The following is a 26,016-nucleotide window of genomic DNA, read 5'->3' on the forward strand; positions in this document are numbered from 1 at the left end:
CCTGCAATCAAGTCCAGCTGTGTATGATCAGTTCAGAGTCTCTGTCAGATCCACAGCTGAACGCATTGTCTTTGATTACTTGTCGCCATGGCACCCGGTCCGGTCAAAGCCAGTTCATTAGCCTACAATATGAATAAATATTGGACGGTGATTAGAAATTCCTCCAACATGGTGCAGGGAAACTATTTTTCGGGTAGACCCAGGAGAGAAAGACTAGGATTTTTTTCCCCTTGATATAAAGCTGCGAGTATCCTATTATTATAACAAATGATCTGATGTAGAAGTGTTAAAAACAGTGCCTGAACAAGGAAAGAAAATAAAAAGATAGATAGATAGATAGATAGATAGATAGATAGATAGATAGATAGATAGATAGATAGATTACTAGACTACTGTCACACGTCCATCACACGACACGTTGTTGCTTTAAGAGCTGACACTTTTGACCCCTGCGATCACATGACATGTCAACGCGCGCACGTCTAATAACCACACGTCTAGGCGTGTGCAGGCATTGCATGTGCTTTGGACGTGTAACAAGTACATGGTGAATGCACGCGCAGTGCATGCGAAGCAAGTACACGGTAATGGTTGCACATGCAATGTACACGTATCAAGTATGCAGTGAATGCACTGTGTGTGTGTCCGCTGATATGTTTCACCCCTCATACATGGTGATGGTTGTACACGCAATGTACACGTATCAAGTACGCAGTGAATGCACTATGTGTGTGTGTTCGCTGATACGTTTCACCCCTCATAGTGTGTGTGTGTGTGTGTGTGTGTGTGTGTGTGTGTGTGTAGACATGGGTGAGTTATTCCCCTAAACCCACTGAGCTGTCAGTTTCCCAGCAGAGGTGAGAGGGGAGCCTTAAAAAGGAAAGCCAGAGTCATGTGTCTCTTATAAATCTCAGTAGTGGCTGTAAAGTGAAGGAGCGCTGCTCGGCACACGGAGCTTAAGAGGGACAGGGTGAGTCGGGAGAGAGAATGAAATGACGCTAGATTAAATGGCTTTCTGAAAGAGATGTTTTCCTACAAAGCTCATCAAAGCAACCTCATACACTGGGAACCAAAATGGCAGTGCTGGAAATTGGACTTTCCAGAATCCATGTAACCCGACACAGCACAGTCATGTCTGCCAGCCATGTTTCATACTGAATTATATAATGAGAAATCTGTGCGTAAGGCTTGCTCACCGCTGGTCAGGAAACAGTTTGGGGTTGGCATGCTTTAGTTTTCTAGGTCTAAATTTGTGACCTGATCAATATACAAAGCCAACATCACAAATTCATTAACAGAGTGACAATATAAATATAATTCATCTGTTGCTCCATCCAGCAAGCTGTCCATCTGTCTGTCAGTCCCTCTGTCTGTCAAGCCATCCAGCCATCTGTCCAGCCCCTTTGATCAAGAGGAAGATACAGTAATTTAACAACTTCTGGTTAACCTGCGGATAGTCATGGTCTCTGGATAAGTATTTGGCCACCATGGCTATTGCATGAACTTTGCTTTAGCAACCCCGATTAAAAATGACTGACAGCCACTTTCTCTCCATATTTGCTGTGGATTCTCATGTTTCCAATATGGATAAACCTTTGTCAGCTTGGCATTATTTTGGCCTTTTGGCATATTAACACAGCTCTAAGCATACTTGTTCCCTAAAGGAAGATCCGTTCAGAGGAACCATTTGGAGATGTCTAATAGGGATGCACAGCATGTGTGGCACGTTATGTTGCCAACAGAAGCACAGACCAGGGCTCCAGACTGTGACCAAATGGTTGCATTTTTCCACCATTTTTGGAGTCAGAGCGAGTATTTTTTACAACTACTCATGCGTGCACGACCCACAAATTTGCAAGCTTTTTCTTTTTTCATGTTGTAAAATGAAGGAGCGAGTCCGCCAGTGTAGGCTAATGTGTGTGAGAAGGGGGAAAGTCTGCCAGTGAGTGATGTTAACTGTGAGGATCGCGTCATCTACACTTATCAGTAGGCTTGTTTGAGATGAGCTGGGCCTTGCCTGGAAAGTGGACAAAAGCAGGCGGCTGCAGTAGAAGGCAATGACAACAAGCTGTGCAGTCAAGTCAGAGGCTGAATTCAAATGTCCACCCTCTGGACTTGCGGACTGAGCCCTCGCGGACTTCAGTTGTACGAATTGTGACGTGTTTACTGTCATCACGTAAAGTCTGTGAGGGCAGAGACTGCCAGCGGCTGATAGACAGCCCTCGAGACTGTTTTATGTGTTGCCATGGAAATGTGCAACTATCGCTGCTGTCATTTTTATATATGTCATGTAAGTTGATGAACAGTGCTTACTCAACTGTTCCTGCAGATAACAAGATATAAATTCCATGTGTAGCCTTTTTTATGACTAAACAAAAATGTATTAATACATCTCTATGTAACATATAGGCTACACGCATTCAAAAACACAAATGTTTATAAATAAGGACAGGACTATAACTCAATAAATTGACCATTACTTACATTTGAAACCTTCTTTTGTTGTTTTTTGTCCAATTTTTATAGCCTATTTCACTGCACAATCTGACAGGCCGTAATAATAAAAGGCATTTCCTCTACAGCCTAGACTTAAACATATCCCTGAATGATGATGTGGTTGAATATTCTTTCTTGCCCACACAATTCAAGTAGCATTTTAATAGACCTAAATATCGATAACTATTTAACACATTCATATGTTTTTTTTTTGTTTTTTTTTCGGCAGTTAAAAACCCCACAAGTCACATCTGTGTTGCAATGAAATGCGGACTATTTAATTAGTGAAGTCTGCTAAAGTCTGCACCCCAAGCGGACTCTCTGGAAGTCTGCATAGCATTCACTTGAGGCCCCTTGTGGACTAGTTGAATTGTGCATTTGGAGCCCTAAGCACTCGCGGACTTCCCCACTCCTATATCAGTTTGTTCTCACTCTCCAATTGTTTTAATTATGATTAATTTATTAAATGCTTTACAGGTGATTTGTAATTTATGTTCATGGTTCAACCTCCATTTTACATGAATTCACATGTAAATCAGCATTATATCAGTTTGCTGCTGCAGAGCAGACCTGCCCCCTCAGCTACATAGGCTAAATAAATTGTGTCTGACTATAAGGTTAATATTTTCAGAGGAAAAAAAATACAAGACAACAGCTTTCATTAAACATCAGTCAGACATAGGCAGGGCTTCACATCTGTACAGATGTTTTTTTAAGAATCCTCACATCCCACCGACCACAAGTCTTTGTTTTGGTGCTAAATACTTCAATAATTAAAACAGTCCAATGGTTATATACAGTAGACTACATATAGTTTATGATACAGTTAAAATGGCCAAAATGTGAATAATTGCATTGCAGGACAATTCAAGGTGTGCCCCTAAATTTTCTGCTTGTGCTCCTAAAATTTTTCAGTTAGGGGCTACAGTGCTAAACTAAAAACAATGTGAGTCTGGAGACCTGCAGACAGTGTTAACACAGCAAAGCTAATGCTAACCGTTTCATGTAAATACTGATGATGCTAAAACTCTTAGCTTCATTGTTCGGGGGGTTTCATTCAATGAAAACACAAATATTTTTGGTCTACCCGAGCCTGCTAGGGAGCTGATTAGTCAAGATAACTTGCAGACCACTGAGGTAGTTAATAATAAGTTTCACACAGAAAAACGAAGCAAGCTTAGTTAACTGATGAGTTAACCGACTGATGATTCGAATCTCAGACTTGAGACACTTATCTTCAGTATTATATATTCATTTTTTTACTATAACAAGCAAAGTTTCTAGTGGAATTAAAGAAAAGTTCCAACTATGTTTGTGTATGCATTCAATTATAGTTCTAAGAACGAAAGGAAATCAGAATCGGTTAAGATCTGAATCAGCAGTTCAGAGTTTCCCAGAAGTTTTCAGCACTATGGCAACCCCACATGGCAGACCATCACTAAATGGCAGCTATATCAACCTCAGGAGTTGGTGGAGACCAAAAACAGACCCAACAGTGGAGTAAATGTTGGTCTTGCATTAACCAGGTATTCAGAAACATCATTACTCCAAATGAATACAAATGTTTCTCTGTGATTGACAGATGTGTGAATAGGTAACTGCTTGCAAATAAGTTTGCCATATCAACTTTAAAGGTGATGATATGTCAACAGGGCTGGAGTGGGACTCATTTTCAGCCCTGGAGTTTCATTCCTCAAACCAGCCCACTTTAGACCTATTATAACCTTACATGTTAAGTCTACAATAGCGCACTGTTCTCTAAAGCCTTGTAATTCAGTGTATTTTTCTAAAATATTTCAAATTCAGTGCAAGTAAGTAGGGATGCACCGAAATGAAAATTTGTGGCCGAAGCCGAAGCCAAATAAAATTAAGTGCTTGGCCGAATACCGAGTACCGAACACTGAATATTGTTGTTTAGTTTTTCATTAGTTTTTGCAGATGAACCCCCTCCAGATTAGCGTTGTCACGGTACCAAAATTAGGACCCACTGTACGATACCAACGAAAATATTATGGTTCTGAGTAGTATCACGATACCACAGTGAAAATGAGACAGATGTGCCTTTTGTCATTTATAAAAAGGTAAATCACTTTTCTATAATACATCAATGATATTTCAATGGAATAAATTACTTACTGACTTATTCATACTTCAAAAACAGCATCAATAAGTGATTAACATGGGGGGGATCAAAATAAAATAAATAAATAAATAAAATAAAAATCAACCAGCCACCCTCCTCCCCTGACGAGTAAAGAACAGTACCTTCATAAGTAAAGAACAGTCCCTTCATAAGTAACGAACAGTCCCCAAAGTGCGGTGAGGTTTGTGGGCCGTGAACGGCTTCTTTCTCCTCTGACACATCACGTACGGTCTGTGTTCGGCTGGCTCGGCTGTTCAGGTACTTCTGGGCAGTCCACACGCCAAGAAGAGGATATTATTGGAGCCGACTTCTCCGTCGCCCGGTAAGCCGATGGCCGCCGTAATTGACAGGAATGCATTACTGTCTGTGTCTGTGGCCCCCGTTCAACCCACAACCGATGGGATTCGCCTTTCGTTTCTGTTGCTGGTTGAAATCTGTAGGCTGCTTGCAAAGCGTGCTGAATGATTTAAGCCTATTTTGCTTGCTCCAAACTATTTTTAGTTGCAAATGCGAGTCGAGTGACAGGCGGATCGCCACACTACCGATATATTACTCCGCCCATCAAGGCACGCTGTTTGATTGCGTTATCAAAACACGCAGCTATTATTCGGCCTTGCTTTTAACGTATTCCACTGAATACCGAATGTGTGTTTTTTTGCAATATTCGGCCGAATATATTCGGTTACCAAGTATTCGGTGCATCCCTACAAGTAAGGGTTGCTTCACACTCAGTACGTTTACATGGACAGTTTAATTCCACTTTCATTCGGAATAAAAGGCCATTCCAATTAAAAGTGGTTATGTAAATGGTCATTCCGATTGAAAAATGGTAATTCCGATTGAAAATTAAATCCGATTAAAGGGGGTGGTTTATTCCGTTTGTCATTCCGAATGAAAGAATTTTGTGTGCATGTAAACGCTCATTCCTCTTCAAGTTCATTCCGGTCTTTCTGTGCATGCTCGTTTCCTTGCCCTTATTTATTTATTTGGATCCCCATTAGTTACTACCTAGGTAGCAACTACTCTTCCTGGGGTCCTTCTGGCGCGATGACGTATATAGCTCGCATAGCAACAGGCTGAGATAGAGCAGTCGGACTTGATGCACTCACCGGTTTCCATACGCCAAAGCACGGTCTTCTATCTCCCTTCTTCGACCTTCTGCCTCTCTTCTCCTCCTTAAGAGACGAAGCATTAGCAGAACAAGGTTTTTGTCGTACTGTTGCTTCAAGAATATAAGCAAAACAAGCCCGAAAAAGGCACTAAGAACGGTGTCGTCATGCATCTTGTTATCTGGAGTTAGGACTACAGTGTTTTCTTCTGGTAAACGTAAACACGTAACATCCGCCCCGCCCCTATCCAATCAGAAACCTTCCCTGCTCCAAACATTGCGCAGACCCGAATAAAGGCGATTAAACTGATCTCCCGTGTAAACCCTCGTTCAGAATGAATATTTCTCATGTAAACTACCTGGAAAACTTTAATTCCGAATGATTTCATTCAGATTTCTTTCATTCTGAATGAGAAGCCATCATGTAACCGCGCCCAATGTAGATTTATTTCAACATGAGTGAACATCTCCAACATTATTCTTTCCAACACATCATTTTCAACAATATCAGAATCTATATTCTGTTTGTTGTATACTCACTATACTTTTAGGGTCTACAACTAACAAAGACACATGAGACCAGGGAGTGTTGCTCGTAGCTTGTATTGCTTCAGGTTACAGGAACTGCAGCCACTTCCTGGAAGTCAGCTTGTGTCGGCTCAGCATGAGTGACAGGCAAGGGGAGCCTTGAAAGCCAATCTGCATTTCCATGTTGCTCTGACTTCCTGTACTTGATTTCATACTGGTGGGTGGACAATATCAATGCCCATCTATGCATGCGACTGGCTGTAAGTGATGGAATACCAGTATGTCGACCGAAGATGGAGGTGAGAGGCCGATGGTCAGTCAATAATGTGAATTTCCTGCCGAAGAGGTACTGATGGAATTTCTTAACTCCAAACACTATTGACAAGGCTTCACGCTCAATCTGTGCATAATTGCTTTCCGCTTTGCTCAATGTTCGTGATGCAAAGGCGATTGGCCTCTCTTCCCCTGATGGCATGACGTGCGACACCACTGCGCCAACCCCATAAGGCGAGGCATCACATGCCAGCTGAAGCGGTAATGCTGGGTCGAAGTGAGTGAGGGCCTCAGGCTGGGAGAGGGCAGTCTTCACTTCTTTGAAAGCCATCTCACATTTGTCTGTCCATTTCCATGTCTTGGTTTTATTAAGAAGCTCATGCAGTGGCTTCAGCCTGTTTGCGAGGTTAGGGACAAACCGTGCATAGTATGTCAGCAAGCCCAGGAATGATCTCAATTGGCTTACATTCTCTGGGGATGGAGCCTCAACAATAGCCTTCACCTTTGATGGTGCTTTGTGGAGTCCAGTGCTGTCAGTGACGTGCCCTAGGTACTCGACAGATGGTTGGAAAAACTCGCACTTGTCCTTCCTGACTCTCAGACCATATTCCTCCAGCCTTTGTAGTGTTGCATCCAGGTTCTTCAAGTGTGACTGCTCATCGGGTCCTGTGATGAGTAAGTCATCCAAGTAACACTGGACCCCTGGAAGCCCACTCAGACTCTGGTCCATTGCTCTTTGGAAACGTGCTGGAGCAGAGGTTATCCCAAAAGGGAGCCTTGTGTACCTGTATAGATCTTTGTGTGTCACTATGGTCAACAGTTCCTGGGACTCTGGATCTACATGTATCTCTAGATATGCCTGACATAAGTCTATCTTACTAAACTTCTGTCCTCCAGCCAAACCTGAAAAGAGGTCATCAGTGAGGGGTAATGGGTACTGTTCCGTTGTCAAAACAGGGTTCACAGTCACTTTAAAGTCACCACAGATCCTTGGGGCCCCATCCTTTTTCATGACTGGGACGATTGGTGTAGCCCATTCACTGGTGCTTACAGGTTCCAGTACTCCACTCTTCACTAATCTGTCCAACTCTGCCTCTACCTTAGGTTTGATGGCATACGGGACAGATCTAGCCTTTAGACACTTTGGTGTGCTTCCTGGTTTGACTGTCAACTTCATTGTTATGTCCAGCATGTCATGCTGCCAAGTTCTCCGTCAAAAAATTTGGAGTGCTTCTTTAAGATCTCCTGCAGGGGGCTTGTATTTCCATCGTTAACGAAGAACACTTCCTGCCAGTTCAGTCTGACCTTTTGCAGCCAACGGCAGCCTAGCAGAGCTGGATAGTTTCCTGGAATGATGTACAGTGGAAGAATCTCTTTCTGTTGGTTGTGTTCCACTCTTACACCCACTCTGATACCATTGACACACGTGTACCTGTATCCAATTGCATCCGTACTGCATGGCCCTCAAACAGAGGTGTGACCCAGTATCCATCATCATTGTCAGTCACAGCCAAAACATGCACTGTGTCAGACTCGTCGTCACTCTCTACATCCTGTTCATGCTCCATTTTGTTCACGTGTTTCTTCTTGTTTTTAGAGAAACCACTTTTCCTTGTCTCGGTGTGCTGTTTGTTTGTCTGGGTCTTTTCATTTTTACATGCACGTTCAATGTGGCCCTTCTTACCACAGTTTCTGCAGTCCAAATCCTTACACCAACAATCAGAGGCTTGATGCCCTATTTTCCCACAGCAGTAGCAGAGCTTGCTAACTGTTGGCTTCTTCCTGAGCTCAAGGGACAACTTATGCACTTGGGTCGAGGCACTTAGCTGCTGTGCTTCCCGGCTGGCCATCTCCATCGATATACTTATCTCTATGGCCTTTTCCAGAGTCAAGTTAGACTCAGTAAGAAGTCGTTTCTGAATAGCGTATGGTGTCATTTAGGGATTGTCCAAATTCACAATGCTTAGACAAGCGTTTCAGTACTGCTACAAATTGTGCAACCAATTCACCCCCTTCCTGGTTCCTCTTATGAAATCTGAACCTCCCTGCGATGATCAGTGGCTTTGGGGAGTAGTGATTTCCTAAAATTTTCACTATTTCTTCATAAGACTTTTCACCTGGCTTGTGAGGTTCCACTAAACTGCGCAGTAGGTTGAATGTTTTTCCTCCCATAACACTCAAAAAAGTTGGCACTATGACATACCCTTTAGTTAGTTAGTTAGTTAGTTAGTTACTTAATTCATTTATTGTCCACAATGTGGAAATTTGTCTTTGGTCTCATAACAAACAACAAGCAGGACAACACAACAACAACAACAACAACAGCAACAACAGCAACAAACAGCAACACTTACACACAGACATCTTCAGGGCAAAAAGCAGGACAGCAGTGGCAGTTACATTACAACACATCAACGGGACATGGTGTTCAATGCCCCAATTGCGTTAGGAATAAAGGAATTTTTAAAAATATTACGATTAGCCCTTGGCATTTTATAACGTCTACCAGAGGGGAGAAGTTCAAACTCCCTATTGAGTGGATGAGAGGGATCGTTTGCTATTTTTACAGCTTTTTTACTAAGCACTTCCTCGTACACGCTACTTAAATGTTTCTGTCTTATCCCTATGATTTTTGAGGCAAGGTTTACTATCCTCTGCAGCTTGCTTCTTCCTTTTATGTTTAGGTTACCATACCACATTGCCATATTAAAAGTTAGAATTCCCTCTATCAAGTTCTTATAAACTGTTTCCATAATGTGCTTGCTCACTCTGAAGGAGTTGAGCTTGCGCAATAGATGGAGACGTTGGTTACAGGTTTTAAAAATATAGTCTGTGTTTTCACTGAAATTTAGATTACAATCAATATATGTACCCAAATATTTGAACTTGTCTACTACCTCTACAATTTGTCCCCTAATTATAAGGGGCTGCACAGGGTCCTTTTCATGAAAAACAAGTTCCTGTGTTTTTATTACATTGATCTCTAAGGAACTTTCATCGCACCACTTCTGGAGAGATGACACATGTGCTCTATATACTTCCTCTCCGACTACGTCCCCCTTCTTTAATAAGGCAACCAGGGCCATATCATCTGCATACTTAAACAAACAAAACTTTTCCAGATCTAATTGGAATTCGTTTGTGTATATGGAAAAAAGTAATGGGGATAAAATAGTGCCCTGCGGGGCGCCAGTGTTCAGTACAATGATGTTGGACCGAGTATTATTAACCAGAACCTGTTGAGGACGGTCACAGAGGAAGTCCCTAACAAGGTGGATATTACCACCGTTTACTCCTATATCGATAAGTCTCTGCAGCAGGATGTGAATCTGCATGCTGTTAAAGCTGCACACACGTTCCTGGACAGTGTACTGGGTAGCCCAGCGTGTGTCCATGTAGACACACAAACCACCGCCAATAGATTTCCGTGACGAATTAATGTCTCTGTCAGCCCGAATAATTGTGTAACCCGGCAAGTTGGGGTCTGACATCTCCTCTTTCAACCAGCTTTCCGTGAAACAGATGAGGTTACTCTGTCGGAACTCATTATCATAGTGAACTTTAGCGATCAGTTCATCCATCTTGTTGCTCAAAGAGCGAACATTAGAAAAAGTTATTACCGGTAGAGGATGTCTACTGCCGCGCCTCCTTAGTCTTTCTCTCACTCCACCTCTGGATCCTCTTTTCTTTATTTTATTTCCTTTTCGCGTTGCGATGTTTTTGAGTTGCGGATACTTAACCAGCAGCTCCAGACCAGAGTCCTCCAGCTTGATTAAGTGCCTGAGTGACAACAGCTGGTCCCACGTGTAGATGAGGATGCCGGCTTTTCCATATAAACTCCATACTTCGGCGATTAAACTACTGAGAAGGCACACAGCCAGCCAAAGTAATATGCCGGCGCTGAACTTCATTTTGCCACAAAGAGAATGCGGGCTTGATCACTTAAAACAACAAAAAACATAAAAATGACAGGAGACGAGACAGACAGGTGAGACACTGGGTCAGCAGCAGAGCCGCGCCCCTCCAAAGAGCCACGCCCCTCCCTCTTGTTAGCAAGCGCAAAATATTCAAATCTCTCAGTGAATGAACTCCATTGTTCAGTATTTTCCTCAAATGGTCCAATATTTCCAACTGGTGCAGCCATTTTCATGCAATATTCCTTTAAGTCCTCTTGCTTGTTTTCACTGTTGATGAGATATCTTCCTTCATTTACTTTTATTTTATTTCGTTTGACTTACTGTCCCTCTTTTCTTTCTTCCGGTCCTGAATGCAATTCGTTCCTCTTTCCGGTCCCGTTTACTCTCCTTTCCACCTTGGAGAATCCTCCCCCGCAGCAGCGCTGTCCTCTGTGTCAGCGTCATGTTCACCTGCAGGCAGTTAGCAGCGGAGCACAAACGTGACCGTGCACCGTTGTACACACGCACGAACTCGTTAAACTCCGACGTTTTCGGCTCTCTACTGAAAAATAACAAACACAGCGTGAGAGCGCATTACCTCGTCGCCAGTTTTGTTGTATACTCACTATACATTTAGGGTCTACAACTAATACATACTAATACTAACACATGAGACCAGGTAGTGTTGCTCGTAGCTTGTATTGCTTCCAGCTTCAATCTGTTATTACAACGATGCAACGTAACACAAGAGGGCGTGACCATATCCCTTAAGGGACAAACTTAGGTGACTAATACACAACACTGTTCAAATAAGCATTCACAGATATCCAAACCTTAAAAATGAAACAAAAGAATAAATAAAAATATTAAATAATACATTTGAAAAAATAAAAAATAAAATAAAAAGTGTTGCATTCTCTAATAACACTATCTCTCAGGGTTTTCCCTGGGTTTTTTTGAGACCAATGTGGCAAAGGCCTGTGCGGGGGGCATCTTGACAGCTGTACTTTTAGATACAGTCCTCCCTCTATTAAAGACCGGCCCACCGGGAATTGTCCCGGTCCTCCCGATTAGCCACTCCGGGCCTGTATGTCAATGTTGTTCGCTGTCCATGGGTAGCTTAAAGAATCAGTTAGTCCAAGTTTAAGTTTTTTGTGGTGAACATGGGGCTCAGTGTTGTTAATCTTGTCTACTGTATTTTTTAGATTTCTCTTTAACGTCCACATTTTCTTCTCCTCTCAGCTCTTATGTACAGTGGTGTTTGACATCTCAGCTCGGAATTTGACCACAACCAGCCCAGGTGACCAGTCTCTCCTCTCCCCCCGCCACTATCAACACACCGACCCCAACTCAGGCACCCAGCTGGTCTGTGACAAGTGCCCGGCAGGCACCTACGTCTCCGTACACTGCTCTCCAACAGCTGTGAGGGAGTGCAGCCGCTGCCCTCAAGACACCTTCACACGGGGTGAGAATGGCATGATTAAATGCCATCCCTGTCGGGCTCTGTGTCCTGCAGGCTTCATCGAGAAGGCAACCTGCACGCCCATCCAGGACCGAGTCTGCACATGTCCCCCCAACAGCTTTTTGTCTGGGGATGGTGTTACAGAGTGTAAGCCGCACTCGCTGTGCCCTCCAGGGACCAGGGTGAAAAAGCGGGGCGGTGAAACAGAGGATGTGCTCTGTAAGCCGTGCACCAAGGGGACTTTCTCAGATAGGGAGTCCAGAGCGGTGAAGTGCCGAATCCACACAGACTGCCAAGCGCAGGGGCTGGTGTTGCTCACACCAGGGACTAAAGAGACGGATAATGTCTGTGGACCACCTTCCACAGCCCTGTCTTCATCTTTTTCTGTCTCCACAACAACCACAGGGCCTGCACATGATGTGCTTGTACAGGAACCCATGCCTTCTTCATGCTCGCCATCAACATCACAGACTAGACCTGCACATCAAGGTGAGAGACACTGTTTATTCTTTGCTAGTTTTTTTGTCGTCAATTTTGACATTCATTCAGTAGGTTAATTACTGTCAATATTTGTTTCATATGGCTTGTATAAAGAAATCTCCTGCAAGTGTAATATTGTAGGAAAACATCTCTTTCAGTGATTAAAAATGTAAGAAAACCAGATAATGCAATACCTTCACCAATGAATGTCCTGAATAATATTGTAGTAAAATTACAAAAAACCATAAACATAAGTGAAATTACACATCTAACCCCATAACCCAGAATACATATTAAAGCTGTACTGGTGAAATGACGGGTTGCTGTTAATAGATTTCTAGTTAATAGTTAATAGTAAATAAATGCATTCGAACACTACAACAAAACACCTTTCTACACGTTTCCCTCAGGTTGTTATCCTCCCAGAACTGTTAAAGGAGTTTGACTGTTCGGTTTGAATGTACTTTTCTTGGGATATTTATTGGTATTTATTAGGTTTATATTTGGGTGTGTAGAGTTCCCTAAACTAATAAAGAAATTTCCTGTTTCAAATGTATTTTATTAGAGCATGTAAAGAAATAAATAGAGCAATGTGCAATGTGTTGATGTATAGTGCTGCGGCTGCATATTGCACTTTTTGCATTTATTTATGTTTCTACGTTATTTTCTGTTGTTACAAGCAGTCTGTATAATTGTACTCGTGTCTAAGTCTAGTCGGTTTAGATGATTGTATGCCCCTACACCATGCCGGGAGACAACGTGGACGCCAGAGATAATGAATGCCAGCTAGCATTCAGTAGCTGCCCAATTGCTACACGATGGCAGTGCACCGGTGTGGTGAAGAAGACCAGTGCCTAAGGGGCAGCAACAGAGAGGCCTGAGCCGAGCAGTTGGCCAGTCAGCTGGAGAAGGTAGCCCCTTTACGCGGGATTGGTGGTGTGCCGCCACAGGAGGAGCAGGACATCCAGTAGATAGGCGCTGACGGCCACAGCCTAGCAGCTGGACTCCACGTGGGAAGGCAGCCCCTGACCACAGTGGTGGAGGTGTTACCACGGGAGGAACAGTGACATCCAGCGGGTAGGCGCCGATGGCCGTAGTCTAGCCGCTGGATCTTCAACCGAACAGAGGGGCAGCTTGTCACCACAATGACTGCACGACTAACGAAGACTGCACGACTAACAAAGCTAACTAACGACCTAACGAAACTCCTGGTCTGCGGCAGTGGAGGTGGGGCGTTCGAGGAGAATACAGCATCCAGCGGGTGGGTGCCGAGGGCAGTAGCCCAGCAGCTGGACATCGCAGCGACAGCTTTAAGGTCGGTAACGATGCAGCCATGACAGCGCTCCTGACCCTGCTGATCCTTCTTCTGGTGTTGGCTGATCTTGTCCCCTTCATCTCCGCAGGTGGAATGTCACCTTGTGTACTCTAGGGAGGCGCTGCTTGCTCTTGTGGGACAAAAGCAAAGCATCCCCGGACCATCTGCCAGAGTACGTAAGAGCGAAGCCAGCTGCGAAATCACAGCGGAGAAAGAGGGGCAGGAGAGGGGGCATCAGACAGCGGCTCTGCAGACGCGCTAACAGACCACTGCTGCCCTCCATTATATTAAGCAATGTAAGGTCGTTGCGCTGTAAAATGGACGAGCTCTGGGTAAACATCAATATAGAGAATCAAGCACATCCCGGACTCCTCATTGTCGTCGTCTCCTGTGTCTTCTTTGTATGTGATGGTTGTATCTGCTATGCAGCTATGTCGCACCATGTGCCTCAACAAATTTCCCGCTTGGGACAATAAAGTTTATCTTATCTTATCCAAATACACATATATGCAGTTGTCATGTAATATGCTCCTTTTTAATTTTTCCTGAACATGTATTGAACAGTAATAAGAAAACATATATAGACCTATACCAGACGTTGCACTAGACTTTTTTGTCGCCGGTCATTTTGACCGACAGGGTCATAAAAATCCAGTCATAATCTATTTTTACCGGTCATTTTAATTTTCGTTTTTAAATGATAATAAAGATATTCAAAGACATTTAGCTTTCATTAGTTTGTTTTTAATAAATCCAACAAGCAAGTTATAAAGTGTGCATTAATAAGGACATGAACGAAAAGATGAACAGACATCCACACACCCGTGCCATTAGGCTTTGCCGTGGACACACCGGACGGCACTAACACGTCTGGTGTGTCCAGGGCATTATGTAGTTATGTCTGTAGGCTCGGTGACACAAAATTAAAATTGTAATGAAGTGATTATGGTATTGAAAAATGTGTTTGGTTATGCACTGTTGTGTTATTTTAAATTATAAATACTGCATTTTCTCCTCATGTTCCTCAGTGCATGCTGTAATTTTATTTTGAAAATTGTCCGGATTCTCTCGTCTTTTCTGTGTCCGTCTTCCTGTTTGGTACGATCTGCTTGATCCAGCTTGACAGAAGCGCTTGCGGCGCTTGTGAAAAATAGACCATATGCCGAACTGAAGCGCTGCCTCCACGGGCGCTCCGCTCTGCTCAGCAGCCTGTGTGGACAGTCAGATAGGTTAACATGGGCGCTGACTGAAAACTGCCTCTGCTGCTGGGCGCCGTGCCTCGGTTCCGCGTCTGGTGTGTCCAGGGCGTTATGTCAACAACACTACATCAGAGCGACAGATGAATGACCTTTTCTCTGCAGTGTGAAAACGGCAGCCATTTAAACCACTGACTGTGCACTGGGCAGTGGGCAGGGGTGGTAATTGCAACCGGTCAAAATGACTGATGGCCTTCAGATTTTCCAGTCATTGTTGTAAAAAAACGGTCAATGACCGAGAATATCCGGTTAACGCGACCCCTGACCTATACATACATATGCACAGCATATAAATGCAAACATATACACATACTGTACCATTAAAAACACAATGAAAAATTATATATATATACAGTACAGGCCAAAAGTTTGGACACACCTTCTCATTCAATGCGTTTTCTTTATTTTCATGACTATTTACATTGTAGATTCTCACTGAAGGCATCAAAACTATGAATGAACACATGTGGAGTTATGTACTTAACAAAAAAAGGTGAAATAACTGAAAACATGTTTTATATTCTAGTTTCTTCAAAATAGCCACCCTTTGCTCTGGTTACTGCTTTGCACACTCTTGGCATTCTCTCGATGAGCTTCAAGAGGTAGTCACCTGAAATGGTTTCCACTTCACAGGCGTGCCTTATCAGGGTTAATTAGTGGAATTTCTTGCTTTATCAATGGGGTTGGGACCATCAGTTGTGTTGTGCAGAAGTCAGGTTAATACACAGCCGACAGCCCTATTGGACAACTGTTAAAATTCATATTATGGCAAGAACCAATCAGCTAACTAAAGAAAAACGAGTGGCCATCATTACTTTAAGAAATGAAGGTCAGTCAGTCCGGAAAATTGCAAAAACTTTAAATGTGTCCCCAAGTGGAGTCGCAAAAACCATCAAGCGCTACAATGAAACTGGCACACATGAGGACCGACCCAGGAAAGGAAGACCAAGAGTCACCTCTGCTTCTGAGGATAAGTTCATCCGAGTCACCAGCCTCAGAAATCGCAAGTTAACAGCAGCTCAGATCAGAGACCAGATGAATGCCACACAGAGTTCTAGCAGCAGACCCATCTCTAGAACAACTGTTAAGAGGAGACTGCGCGAATCAGGCCTTCATGGTCAAATAGCTGCTAGGAAACCACCGCTAAGGAGAGGCAACAAGCAGAAGAGATTTGTTTGGGCCAAGAAACACAAGGAATGGACATTAGACCAGTGGAAATCTGTGCTTTGGTCTGATGAGTCCAAATTTGAGATCTTTGGTTCCAACCGCTGTGTCTTTGTGAGACGCAGAAAAGGTGAACGGATGGATTCCACATGCCTGGTTCCCACTGTGAAGCATGGAGGAGGAGGTGTGATGGTGTGGGGCTGTTTTGCTGGTGACACTGTTGGGGATTTATTCAAAATTGAAGGCACACTGAACCAGCATGGCTACCACAGCATCCTGCAGCGACATGCCATGCCATCCGGTTTGCGTTTAGTTGGACGATCATTTATTTTTCAACAGGACAATGACCCCAAACACACCTCCAGGCTGTGTAAGGGCTATTTGACCAAGAAGGAGAGTGATGGAGTGCTGCGGCAGATGACCTGGCCTCCACAGTCACCAGACCTGAACCCAATCGAGATGGTTTGGGGTGAGCTGGACCGCAGAGTGAAGGCAAAGGGGCCAACAAGTGCTAAACACCTCTGGGAACTCCTTCAAGACTGTTGGAAAACCATTTCAGGTGACTACCTCTTGAAGCTCATGGAGAGAATGCCAAGAGTGTGCAAAGCAGTAATCAGAGCAAAGGGTGGCTATTTTGAAGAAACTAGAATATAAAACATGTTTTCAGTTATTTCACCTTTTTTTGTTAAGTACATAACTCCACATGTGTTCATTCATAGTTCTGATGCCTTCAGTGAGAATCTACAATGTAAATAGTCATGAAAATAAAGAAAACGCATTGAATGAGAAGGTGTGTCCAAACTTTTGGCCTGTACTGTATGTTCAGTAGGGTAAGAGGTGTAGAATAAATGTACCCACTTACGATCAAAAATTGACCTTCTTTATCAGATACTGTGGCTTTGTGAATGCCTTTCCTTATCATAACTGCTGTACCTCTAGCATTTGCGGCAAAAAGAGTGGTATATATTTCCGATCCATTAACACTTAGGACTGGTGTGAGCATCATTTTTCAAATGAGTTTCCTGTAGAGATATTATATCTGGTGATAATGACTTAAGATGGGCAAACACCTTCCCTATCTTTACTGGATTGTTCAAGCCACATACATTCCAGCTGGCTAGGGTCAAACATCTCCTCCTGTTCTCTGTATTCAAATTATTTTGTACTGACATTCAAAAAAGTTACAGAATAAGGACACATTTTGAGTAATTGACCTTTAAGTGGTAACATTAAGATAATAAGACGACTGGGTCCCTCCCTTCCCTCTTAAACCTGTTAAAGCAGAAAAAAATATAAACAACAAAAAAACAGCAATAAAAAACATATCTAGCCAATACCAAACGGGTATAGCACAAATATACTTCAGGAAGCGTCTAAATAATAATACAAATACTCTGGGACTCTGGGCGCTTGGTCTATAAGAAGTTTCTTCTCCAAAGATAGGGCTTCGGCAAGGAGTCGGGAAATAAAGTCTTGAGCCCTTGGTCCTTCTTTTCCCTCCGGTATCCCCATTACCCAAATATTGTTCCCTCAGGAATGAGCCTTGAGGTCCTCACATTTTTCATCTAGTTGCTTCACCTCTGTTGTCAGACATTCCACTTTAGCGTGAAATGCTGAGAGGCTATCTGAGTGGCATGTAGCACATTTCTCCAATTCTTTCAGAGTGACGTCATGTACAGCTGTGTCATTTTTCAGTTCTAAAACAGATTTCTGGATGCTTTGACTTAGGGATGAGATCTCTCCCCTAATAGCTGCAGATACTTACGTAATACGGCTTTCTATGACGTCACAAACAGATGATTTTATCAAGTTCACCTCCGTGCATAAGGTGGAGATTGCCGCGAGCCCCGCTCTGTTCGAGGGTTCACCCGCACTTTTGCCATCAGCTTCCATGGTGTTGGAGTCTGGCACGTTCGAGGCTTCTGGGTCTGCTTCAGGCACTGCTGTCTTTAAATTCTTCAGGAGGCAGGTAGCGTTAAGTAATTTAACATTTTTGTGAAATTTTGATTAAATTATCGACAAGCTAACTGGAGGTGTGTCTTACTATTCCATTGCTTAGTGGTGCCCCCCCCATAAAGAAATTTCTTAACAGGCAAGGCAAGGGATTCAATACGAATCATTGTTGATTCAGATGAAAAAGAACAATTCATTAAAGTTGAATTGGCAGTTTTTTCTTTTTTTGCTTGCTTGTGTAAAGTTAGCCATCTTATTAGTTCACTTCCAATTGTATTTATAAAACCCAATATCACAAATCATAATTTGCCTCACAGGGCTTTACATCATACGACATCACTCTGTCCTTTGGACCCTCACTGTGGATAAGGAAAAACTCTCCCCAAAAAACCCTTTAATGGGAAAAAAAAATGGTAGAAACCTCAGGAAGAGCTACTGAGGAGGGATTCCTCTTCCAGGATGGACAGACGTGCAATAGATGTCGTACAGAACAGATCAACATAATAAATTAACAGTAATCCATATACAAAATGATACATAAAGAGAGACAGAGAGAGAGAGAGAGATGCAGGACAGGCAATAGTGACAGTAGCTTACAACAACATTAATTTAAGTAGTAATATTATAATAATAATTACAGCTATTGTGGTACAATATGTTTTATACATATATGCATATATATGATAGTATGTGTATGTGACAATAATCATATGCTTATAGTAATAGTAGAAGTATGAATAATGATAACAGCAGCAGTAGGAGGCATCAGGCAGGACCACGACAGCAGCACAACCACACACATCACACCATCGAGTTAGCGAGATGCAGTAACAGGACATGAGTGAGAGAAAGAAGAAGAAAGAAGAGAGAGAGACAAGGAGAGAAGGTGCTCAGTGTAGTCAGGTTCACTGTGTACAAAAATGTACTTTTGTGGGAATTTTTTGGGGATTTGTTGACCTATACATTTTTGGAATCTGCAGACCTTGGGGAATCCAAAAAACAATGTTGCCACTTGCACAGACACCTGTATGGCGGCCCTTTTGGAATTTCAAAATGGCCGCCATAAAATACAGAATTTCAGCTACCTTGGCCTCTAAACAACCTAAAAACTCAATTAAACATGCCAATCATATGTTTTCTTGGTCAAGGAATCCAATGGTGACTTCAAAATTATGCTCAGAATCGTGCTGTGGCGCCCCCTAGGAGTGGGAAAGAAAATTGTGGCACCCCCAAGAAGTGGAAAAGGAAATTGTTACTCTAATCCCCCTTAATGACCCCATGTCAGAAGTCCGGTGACAAAATACTTAACATTTCTGCATATGATTATATAAACAATGACAAAGGTAAATTAAAACTATAATCCATACATAAATGTGATATACATTTATTACACCATAGGCTGGTAACAGTCGGGACTCGGTTGGCACAGAAAACTCAAAACCCGAAAACTCAAAAACTCTCAATATAAAATTCTTTACAAGGGGGCTGAGGGGCTAACCCAGTGTAAATCCAGATCTAGAGAGTGAGTCCTAGGACGGGTCTGTTGTCTCTCAGCGATGAGTCCAATCATATGGGATTGAGTGTGGAGACACTGGAATTGCTGGCAATGGTCTTGGATAAAAGAAGAAACTGGATATTAATGAATGGCTGGTAAATAGAGACAGGGAATGTTCAATTTAACTAGAAAAAAAACTCATGCAAGAAATCATGGAAGGAGATTCTCTGAACTTACCCTTATGCTTTCACAGGTCTTCATCACTTTCCTCGGTGTCATTCGGGCCACCGCAGTCTGCATCATTCTCACATTCACTTCCACACAAACAAAGGTCTGTGCAGGCCAGATTGTGTCTCCTGCATGAGCACTGCTGGGTTGTGCAGTTGGTTTTACAGTTACACCTATGGGTGGAAATGAGCTATTTAGCTACAACCTTGTACCGTGCATATCTCCCTATTTATAGGGCTAATGTTTACTGTACCTTGTCCCTGTCTCAAAAATAAAATCACTCACTCACTCACTCACTCACTCACCTGACCATCTCTAGAATGGCCTGTGATGCAGGTGCAACCTTTGTTGTAGTAGGCAGTATCTTGCCATTGGGGTCTTGATAGTAGCCATGTTGGAGTGGGTCAAAAGGTTTTTGCCACATCACAGTGGCTTGGCACCACATCCTACTTTGGACCCGGACACGTTCAATATGTTCTGCAAGGGCATCGACTGTGGGAGGCAGCTTGCTGCTTTCAGCCAGGTGCTTGCAGAAGAGATGCCACCTTAGGTCTATAATGTTTTTTATGTCAGTGCCTTTCGGGCAGTACACTGAGCACACAAACTTTTCAAGCGCATCTTTTACTTCCTGTTGCACGTCGCCTTCGTCAGAGAGTTTCACCAGGGCGGAGAAGATGTCCTTGTCAGCCTTCATGTACTGTTGAAACCATCTAGTTTTGCTGATTCTGGAGAATCTCCCAACATTGTCAGCTCCAGTGAATGCATGGAATGCTGGTAATGCTCCTGCCTTCTCTTGTCCCAGTGCCTTCCAGATTGGCTCAATCTCCACAGTACCCAATGCCATATGCATTGCACTGTTTCTACAGAGCTTCTCGTAGTGTGCAACAGCCAGAACTAAGACATCTGTATCTGGGCTGAAGATGACCATCCGTGCTTTTGGGCAGCGCTGTGCTGCAGATGCTGCTAAGCATATCATTAGTGTGTCAGCCTCCTCGTGGTTGTTTTCTTCAAAACACATTTTGCTGCGATTGTTTCTTGTGCTGCCTGAGTCCGATGTGATGAACAACCTTTGGGAGTTTGCATTCTGGTTGAGGACTGCTTGTGCAAGGTACTCAGTTAGATCAGCTTTGGTCTGTTCATGAGATAGGAACCGTCTCATTGGTATATGTTTGATGTCGGTTTTATCATCAATCTGGTATTGAATGGGATCTTTGCCTTGTTGTCGCGTTTCTCCCTTGTTTTCTGTTTCAGTGAGTCAGCTTTATAGGTGTCGAAGACCAGAATAACCTCATCAAAATCTGCTGTCAGCATCAAGAGTCTGTCATTAAAGTGCTGGCCCAGATCTTTGACTGTACTGATTGTCCCCTGTTTCATTGCCAACTGCTCGACTAGAACCATTCCATCCACCACAGCGATTTGCGGACTCTTGGATGGTGTTAAAGATGTTTCAGGTCCATCACCATGTTCTGCAGATATCTGTGCTTGTGTCTGTTGGACTTCTTCATTTATTTTCACTTTTTCCAGACAATGTATGAGCTTTGACTTGTCAGTACACGGAAGGACGGATCCATCTGGGGCAAACAGTGCTCTGGGAGTTATTGTAAATTCATATTTCCCTACAGCATTTTTCATATCAATATCCCGGTTCGATCTGGCGAGAACCATAAACCGACCATATAGATCTTTTGTTTCTCTTAGATCCACTGACTGGTCTCGAATCTTTACTGACTGCTTTTTGTTTCCTGACAGGAACATGGCATTGTTCTGCCTCTTGATTGGTGCCCACAAACTGACATTTCCACTGATGCGCTCAGCAACATATTCTTCATACAATTTCTGTCCATAGTCGCCAACATTCAAAATCTGTAGGGCATTCTCTTGGGGAACATATGCATGTGTCATGAAGTTGTAAAGCTGACCACCTTCTGCATCAAAGGGATTTCCGTGACTCAGTATTGTAGACTTGATCTTGTTGACAGCATCATGTTCTTTTTGGATAGCACTTGCTTGTATCTCATGGTGTGCTTGTGGTTTATCAGCCCTGATACCAAATTGCTCTTTGTACTCTGTTGAGAGGCGTGACATTTCTGTGTGGCGAGAAAGAACCTCTGTCGTGCGTTGGCATTATTGGAAATACCAATTAAACCAGAGTGTATCTTCATCATCCGATTTAGTTGCTCGCATGCATGGTCTGTGCCAATTGAGACAAATGGTATCTCGGACTTTGTGATGGATATATTCCCATCTTGAAGTTCATGCCAGGTGTCTGGGTGACTGGTCTTCAGATCCTGCATGTCTGCAATGTACCGTGGCCATAGGCTTTTGTATTTCATTCGATCTAGGGCAAAGAAGAGCTTACTTAGTGCCTCTCCTGCTTGCAGGTGGAGAACTAGATCAGCATTTCTTGAGGCTTCAATGAAGAGCAGGATGGTTTCAACATGGCGGAGGTAATTTGTAAGTGACTTAAACATTGCATTACAGCATTTTTCTGTTTCCCATGTTTTCAGCTGTTCGATAACACCTTTGTCTGTAAGGATTTGGAGTAGGCTGTCATTTGCATTAGCAATGCATTCTCCACTTGTGCTTTTGTCAACAGCTAATCTTGCACTTCCTGGACATCACTCACAGGCTGGGAGCAGATGGATTTGAGGTGTGGCTTTTCTGAAAAGAATTTTTCCAGGAGAAGTTCATACAGAGACATGTATGTGAGGATGTGTGCACGAAGAGTTCTCTTGTAGTGAGCACACTTCAGGATCTGCCGTGTGGTGGCAGGGCCATACACACCAGCCTCAATCCATGCATCATCTATCCCTGAATTTTCAATGCATGTACCTAGTGCCCGCAGTGCTGCCATCACAGTGTGTAGCTCACCCAGCCTGGGAAAAACTGTTCTTTTCAAATCATCCCTTGAGTCCAACAGCTGCACTGCCTTTTCGTATAAGACCATGTCGAAGGTTATCACTGTTGGATGTTCTTCACCAACAACCAAACTCCTCAACTGGGATGCTTGTAGAATCACAGTGAGCATTGTAGACCACTCATGTGCAACTTCTGGCAGTAGCGGTAGAGCACCAACATGAGTCACAGATTGGCTGGATGACACAAGTGACTTGAATCCAGCCCAACCAGGGATTTTGCTTTGCTTTCCATTTTCTCTAGACAGGGTGGATGCGATGATCCAGCCTGTGGTGGTCATTTGATAAGACTCGGCAACTCCTGTAGTGTTGACCTCAAATCTTTGTGCTCTCTGGACTACTCTGTGTTTGGGTTTGCTACAAAGCTTGATGGGTGTGTGGTAACTGATAGATTCTTTGCCTCTTCAAGTTCCAGACTGGGTGCAATGACCTCCCCTTGAGCATTGGCCTTCTGATATACTGCAGTGATTGTCCCATGTGTGATTTCTTTTCCATCCACTGTGTCCTCGGCAAAGTCAGTGTTGTCGACAGCAAAGAACACAAAGCTTCCTTTTTCAAGGAAGTGAGGTACATACAGGCCATTGAAGCGCTTTGAGTTCTCCACAACAGCATTGGCTATAGCCGTTTCCAGAGGCAGTGTCCGATTGTATGGCACACAGTAGCTCTGTAAGTGAAGGAGGTCCAACAGCTTCTTGTTCCTGGTGTCATGATGGATGGTAAGTGCCAACCCGAGAACCTGCGGATTTTCTCTGGCATGCTGTATCCGGAACCTGTCTGTTACCTCCTTCGGTTGGTGTCGCACTTGCCTTTTGCTTTTGAAAGCATACATGGTGTTTTGGCTTATTGTAAGGGCTGATTGTTGCATTGTCCTACTCCTGGTCTATGTTTGCAACTCAACTTCAGGTCCTACCAATATCCACTGTATAAGGCTGTATAACTCTACTGGAACATCTTCTACCTTGCTCAATATGTTCATGCCTGATTGTTCCTTCTTATTGAAATTCACAATACTTCTGCGTATTATCTGAGCTGACTTGTGCAACATCTTCATGTCATCCATTTCACTTGCATGGTCCTGATCCATTTCACTTGCATGGTCCTGTGTCATAGTCATGTGGGCCATACTCTCTTCACAGGCTTCAGGGCAGTAAAGATGGATGGCCTTTTCCGGTTTGGTCTCACACACTTCACTCTTGGTAAATTGTGACAAATCTGATCCCTTAGCCATTCCTTGTCAGTTTTGGTTTGTGCTTCTGTGCCTCCTCACTGCCACCAAGCATAGAAATGTATGTTCTTTCTACATCATCCATGGGGAGAAATGCTTTGTCTTGAGTTTTAATGTCAACAATATTGATCAACTCGATCAAACATGACATCTGCATGGGCAGGTCTTCTGTTGTGCATTTGGCTTCATCGTGGGTATGGTTTCTGAGGACATGAAACACATGGTTTCTCCAGCACTGCCTATGATATCTCACACCTATTGCATGGGCATCACTTGGTGATATTGCAGTGCTTAATCTTGTCATCAACACTGGATCTTGGGAAATATCAACAGCCTGTCTGAGTGCCTCTCCTGTATTCTCAGTTCTTAGTTTAAAGAGTGGTTGACTATTATCTGTTTGACAGAAGAAGCATAGGTCGTTGAGTAGTGGGTTTGTTGCAGATCTTGTGAAGGGCATTGAGGGTCCTGGTTCACTGGCTTCCATTTCTGGGCTAGGATTTCTTTAGTGCATACTTGGAGACGGCTTTGAATTTTCAATTATTCTCCATCAAGTACTCGAACTCTCTCATTCACCACATCAAGTACTTTTTGTAAGGAATCAGTCCTGGGATTCAGAACCAAGTCTGTTTTACTAGCATTAGACCCCTGACAGAAAATGCATAGTTTCCTGTCCACATCTTCAGCCGAGTTGTCATCATCAGGGATTTCATCCATGATAAGTTATGCTCTGAAAATACAACAACCACCTTATTATTCATAAATCAGAGGCATCATCAAAGTCACTGAACATGCTTGGGTTTGGATTATTACTATGATATATTTATATTAGTAATAACTACACCAAGCTGAACTGTAGCTATCAGGTTCATCATATGGTTAACAGACCTTTCTCCTTCTCCTGTAGCACATATGCATCAAAGAGTGAACGATCTGAAAAATAAAATAATACAAAATAAATGTAGGCCATTGTTTCAGTTAGTTTTCAGTTCACCTCAAACACAAAAAACTTAGTAGGCTTATCTGAAAGATAATTGAAATTACACTCGTTTTCTAATGTAATAAAATATGTAGCCTAGGCTTTGCCTCAGGATGTGCATTGTTCACTGCAGCTAGCTACTTTTTTTGCTAGTCATCTCAATAACCTCTAAAATTAAATTCAGTTTGGTTTTATATTTTTTATCATAATGGAGAGATGGTGTTAATATCACCTCCATCAGATGAAGAGCCTGATGGAGTTCAGGCCTGACAGAGTTGACGCAAGGAAAAAACACTGCAGCTAGCTAGCTAATTTCAGCAACCAGCTAGCTAATTTTGGCAGTTACTAGCTAGCAACTGCCAAAATTAGCTAGCTGTCTTAATAATCTGAATAAATACTATAATTCAACCCACTATTGTATTTTAAAAAGTATAATAACAGAGATAGTGTTGAACTGGTCCAGCTGGTGAGGAATATTGACATTGTTTGTCTAAAATATCAAAAAATGGTTAACTTACAAGAGCGTGGTATTCTTGCATTCACCACAGGCAGAGGAATGGAAAGGGGTCCTCAGGGATATCGCAGACGATGCTTTTTCCTGATTTAATGGGGTTTATGAATTGCTTGGTTTTTGATATAAATTTCACTTTTCTATGTGGGACATGCTTTGTCCCAACTCTCAAGAATCAGTGATGTATGTGACTTGAGGGGGCAGTAAGAAGTGTAGCGATTTTCTTTCCCACCCCTAGGGGGCACAACAACACGATTCTGAGCATAATTTTGAAGTCACCATTGGATTCCTTGACCAAGAAAACATATGATTGGCATGTTTAATTGAGTTTTTAGGTTGTTTAGAGGCCAAGGTAGCTGAAATTCTGGATTTTATGGCGGCCATTTTGAAATTCCAAAATGGCCGCCATGCAGGTGTCTGTGCAAGTGGCAACATTGGTTTTTGGATTCCCCAGCGTCTGCAGATTCCAAAAATGTATAGGTCAACAAATCCCCAAAAAATTCCCACAAAAGTACATTTTTGTACACAGTGAACCTGACTAGTGTATTATAGGAGGTCCCCCAGCAGATTAGGCCTAAGTCAGCCTAACTAG

At 43.0% G+C, this 26,016-nt stretch overlaps 1 protein-coding gene across 4 annotated transcripts in view; it reads left to right on the forward strand.

Annotated features, from left to right (window-relative positions):
• Positions 1 to 26,016, forward strand: part of tnfrsf21 (tumor necrosis factor receptor superfamily, member 21) — a 253,610-nt gene that overhangs the window by 39,138 nt on the left and 188,456 nt on the right. For all 4 annotated transcript variants that reach the window (XR_007450415.1, XM_049590672.1, XM_049590669.1 and 1 more), the window contains exon 2: positions 11,687 to 12,395. Coding sequence is in view for 3 of the 4 variants with exons in the window: in XM_049590672.1 (XP_049446629.1) it covers positions 11,687 to 12,395 (709 nt within the window). In the remaining variant the exon portion in view is untranslated. The remainder of the gene's footprint in view (positions 1 to 11,686; positions 12,396 to 26,016) is intronic.

This window comes from Epinephelus fuscoguttatus, linkage group LG11, assembly GCF_011397635.1.
Source record: "Epinephelus fuscoguttatus linkage group LG11, E.fuscoguttatus.final_Chr_v1".
In the NCBI taxonomy this organism is placed as follows: Eukaryota; Metazoa; Chordata; class Actinopteri; order Perciformes; family Serranidae; genus Epinephelus; species Epinephelus fuscoguttatus.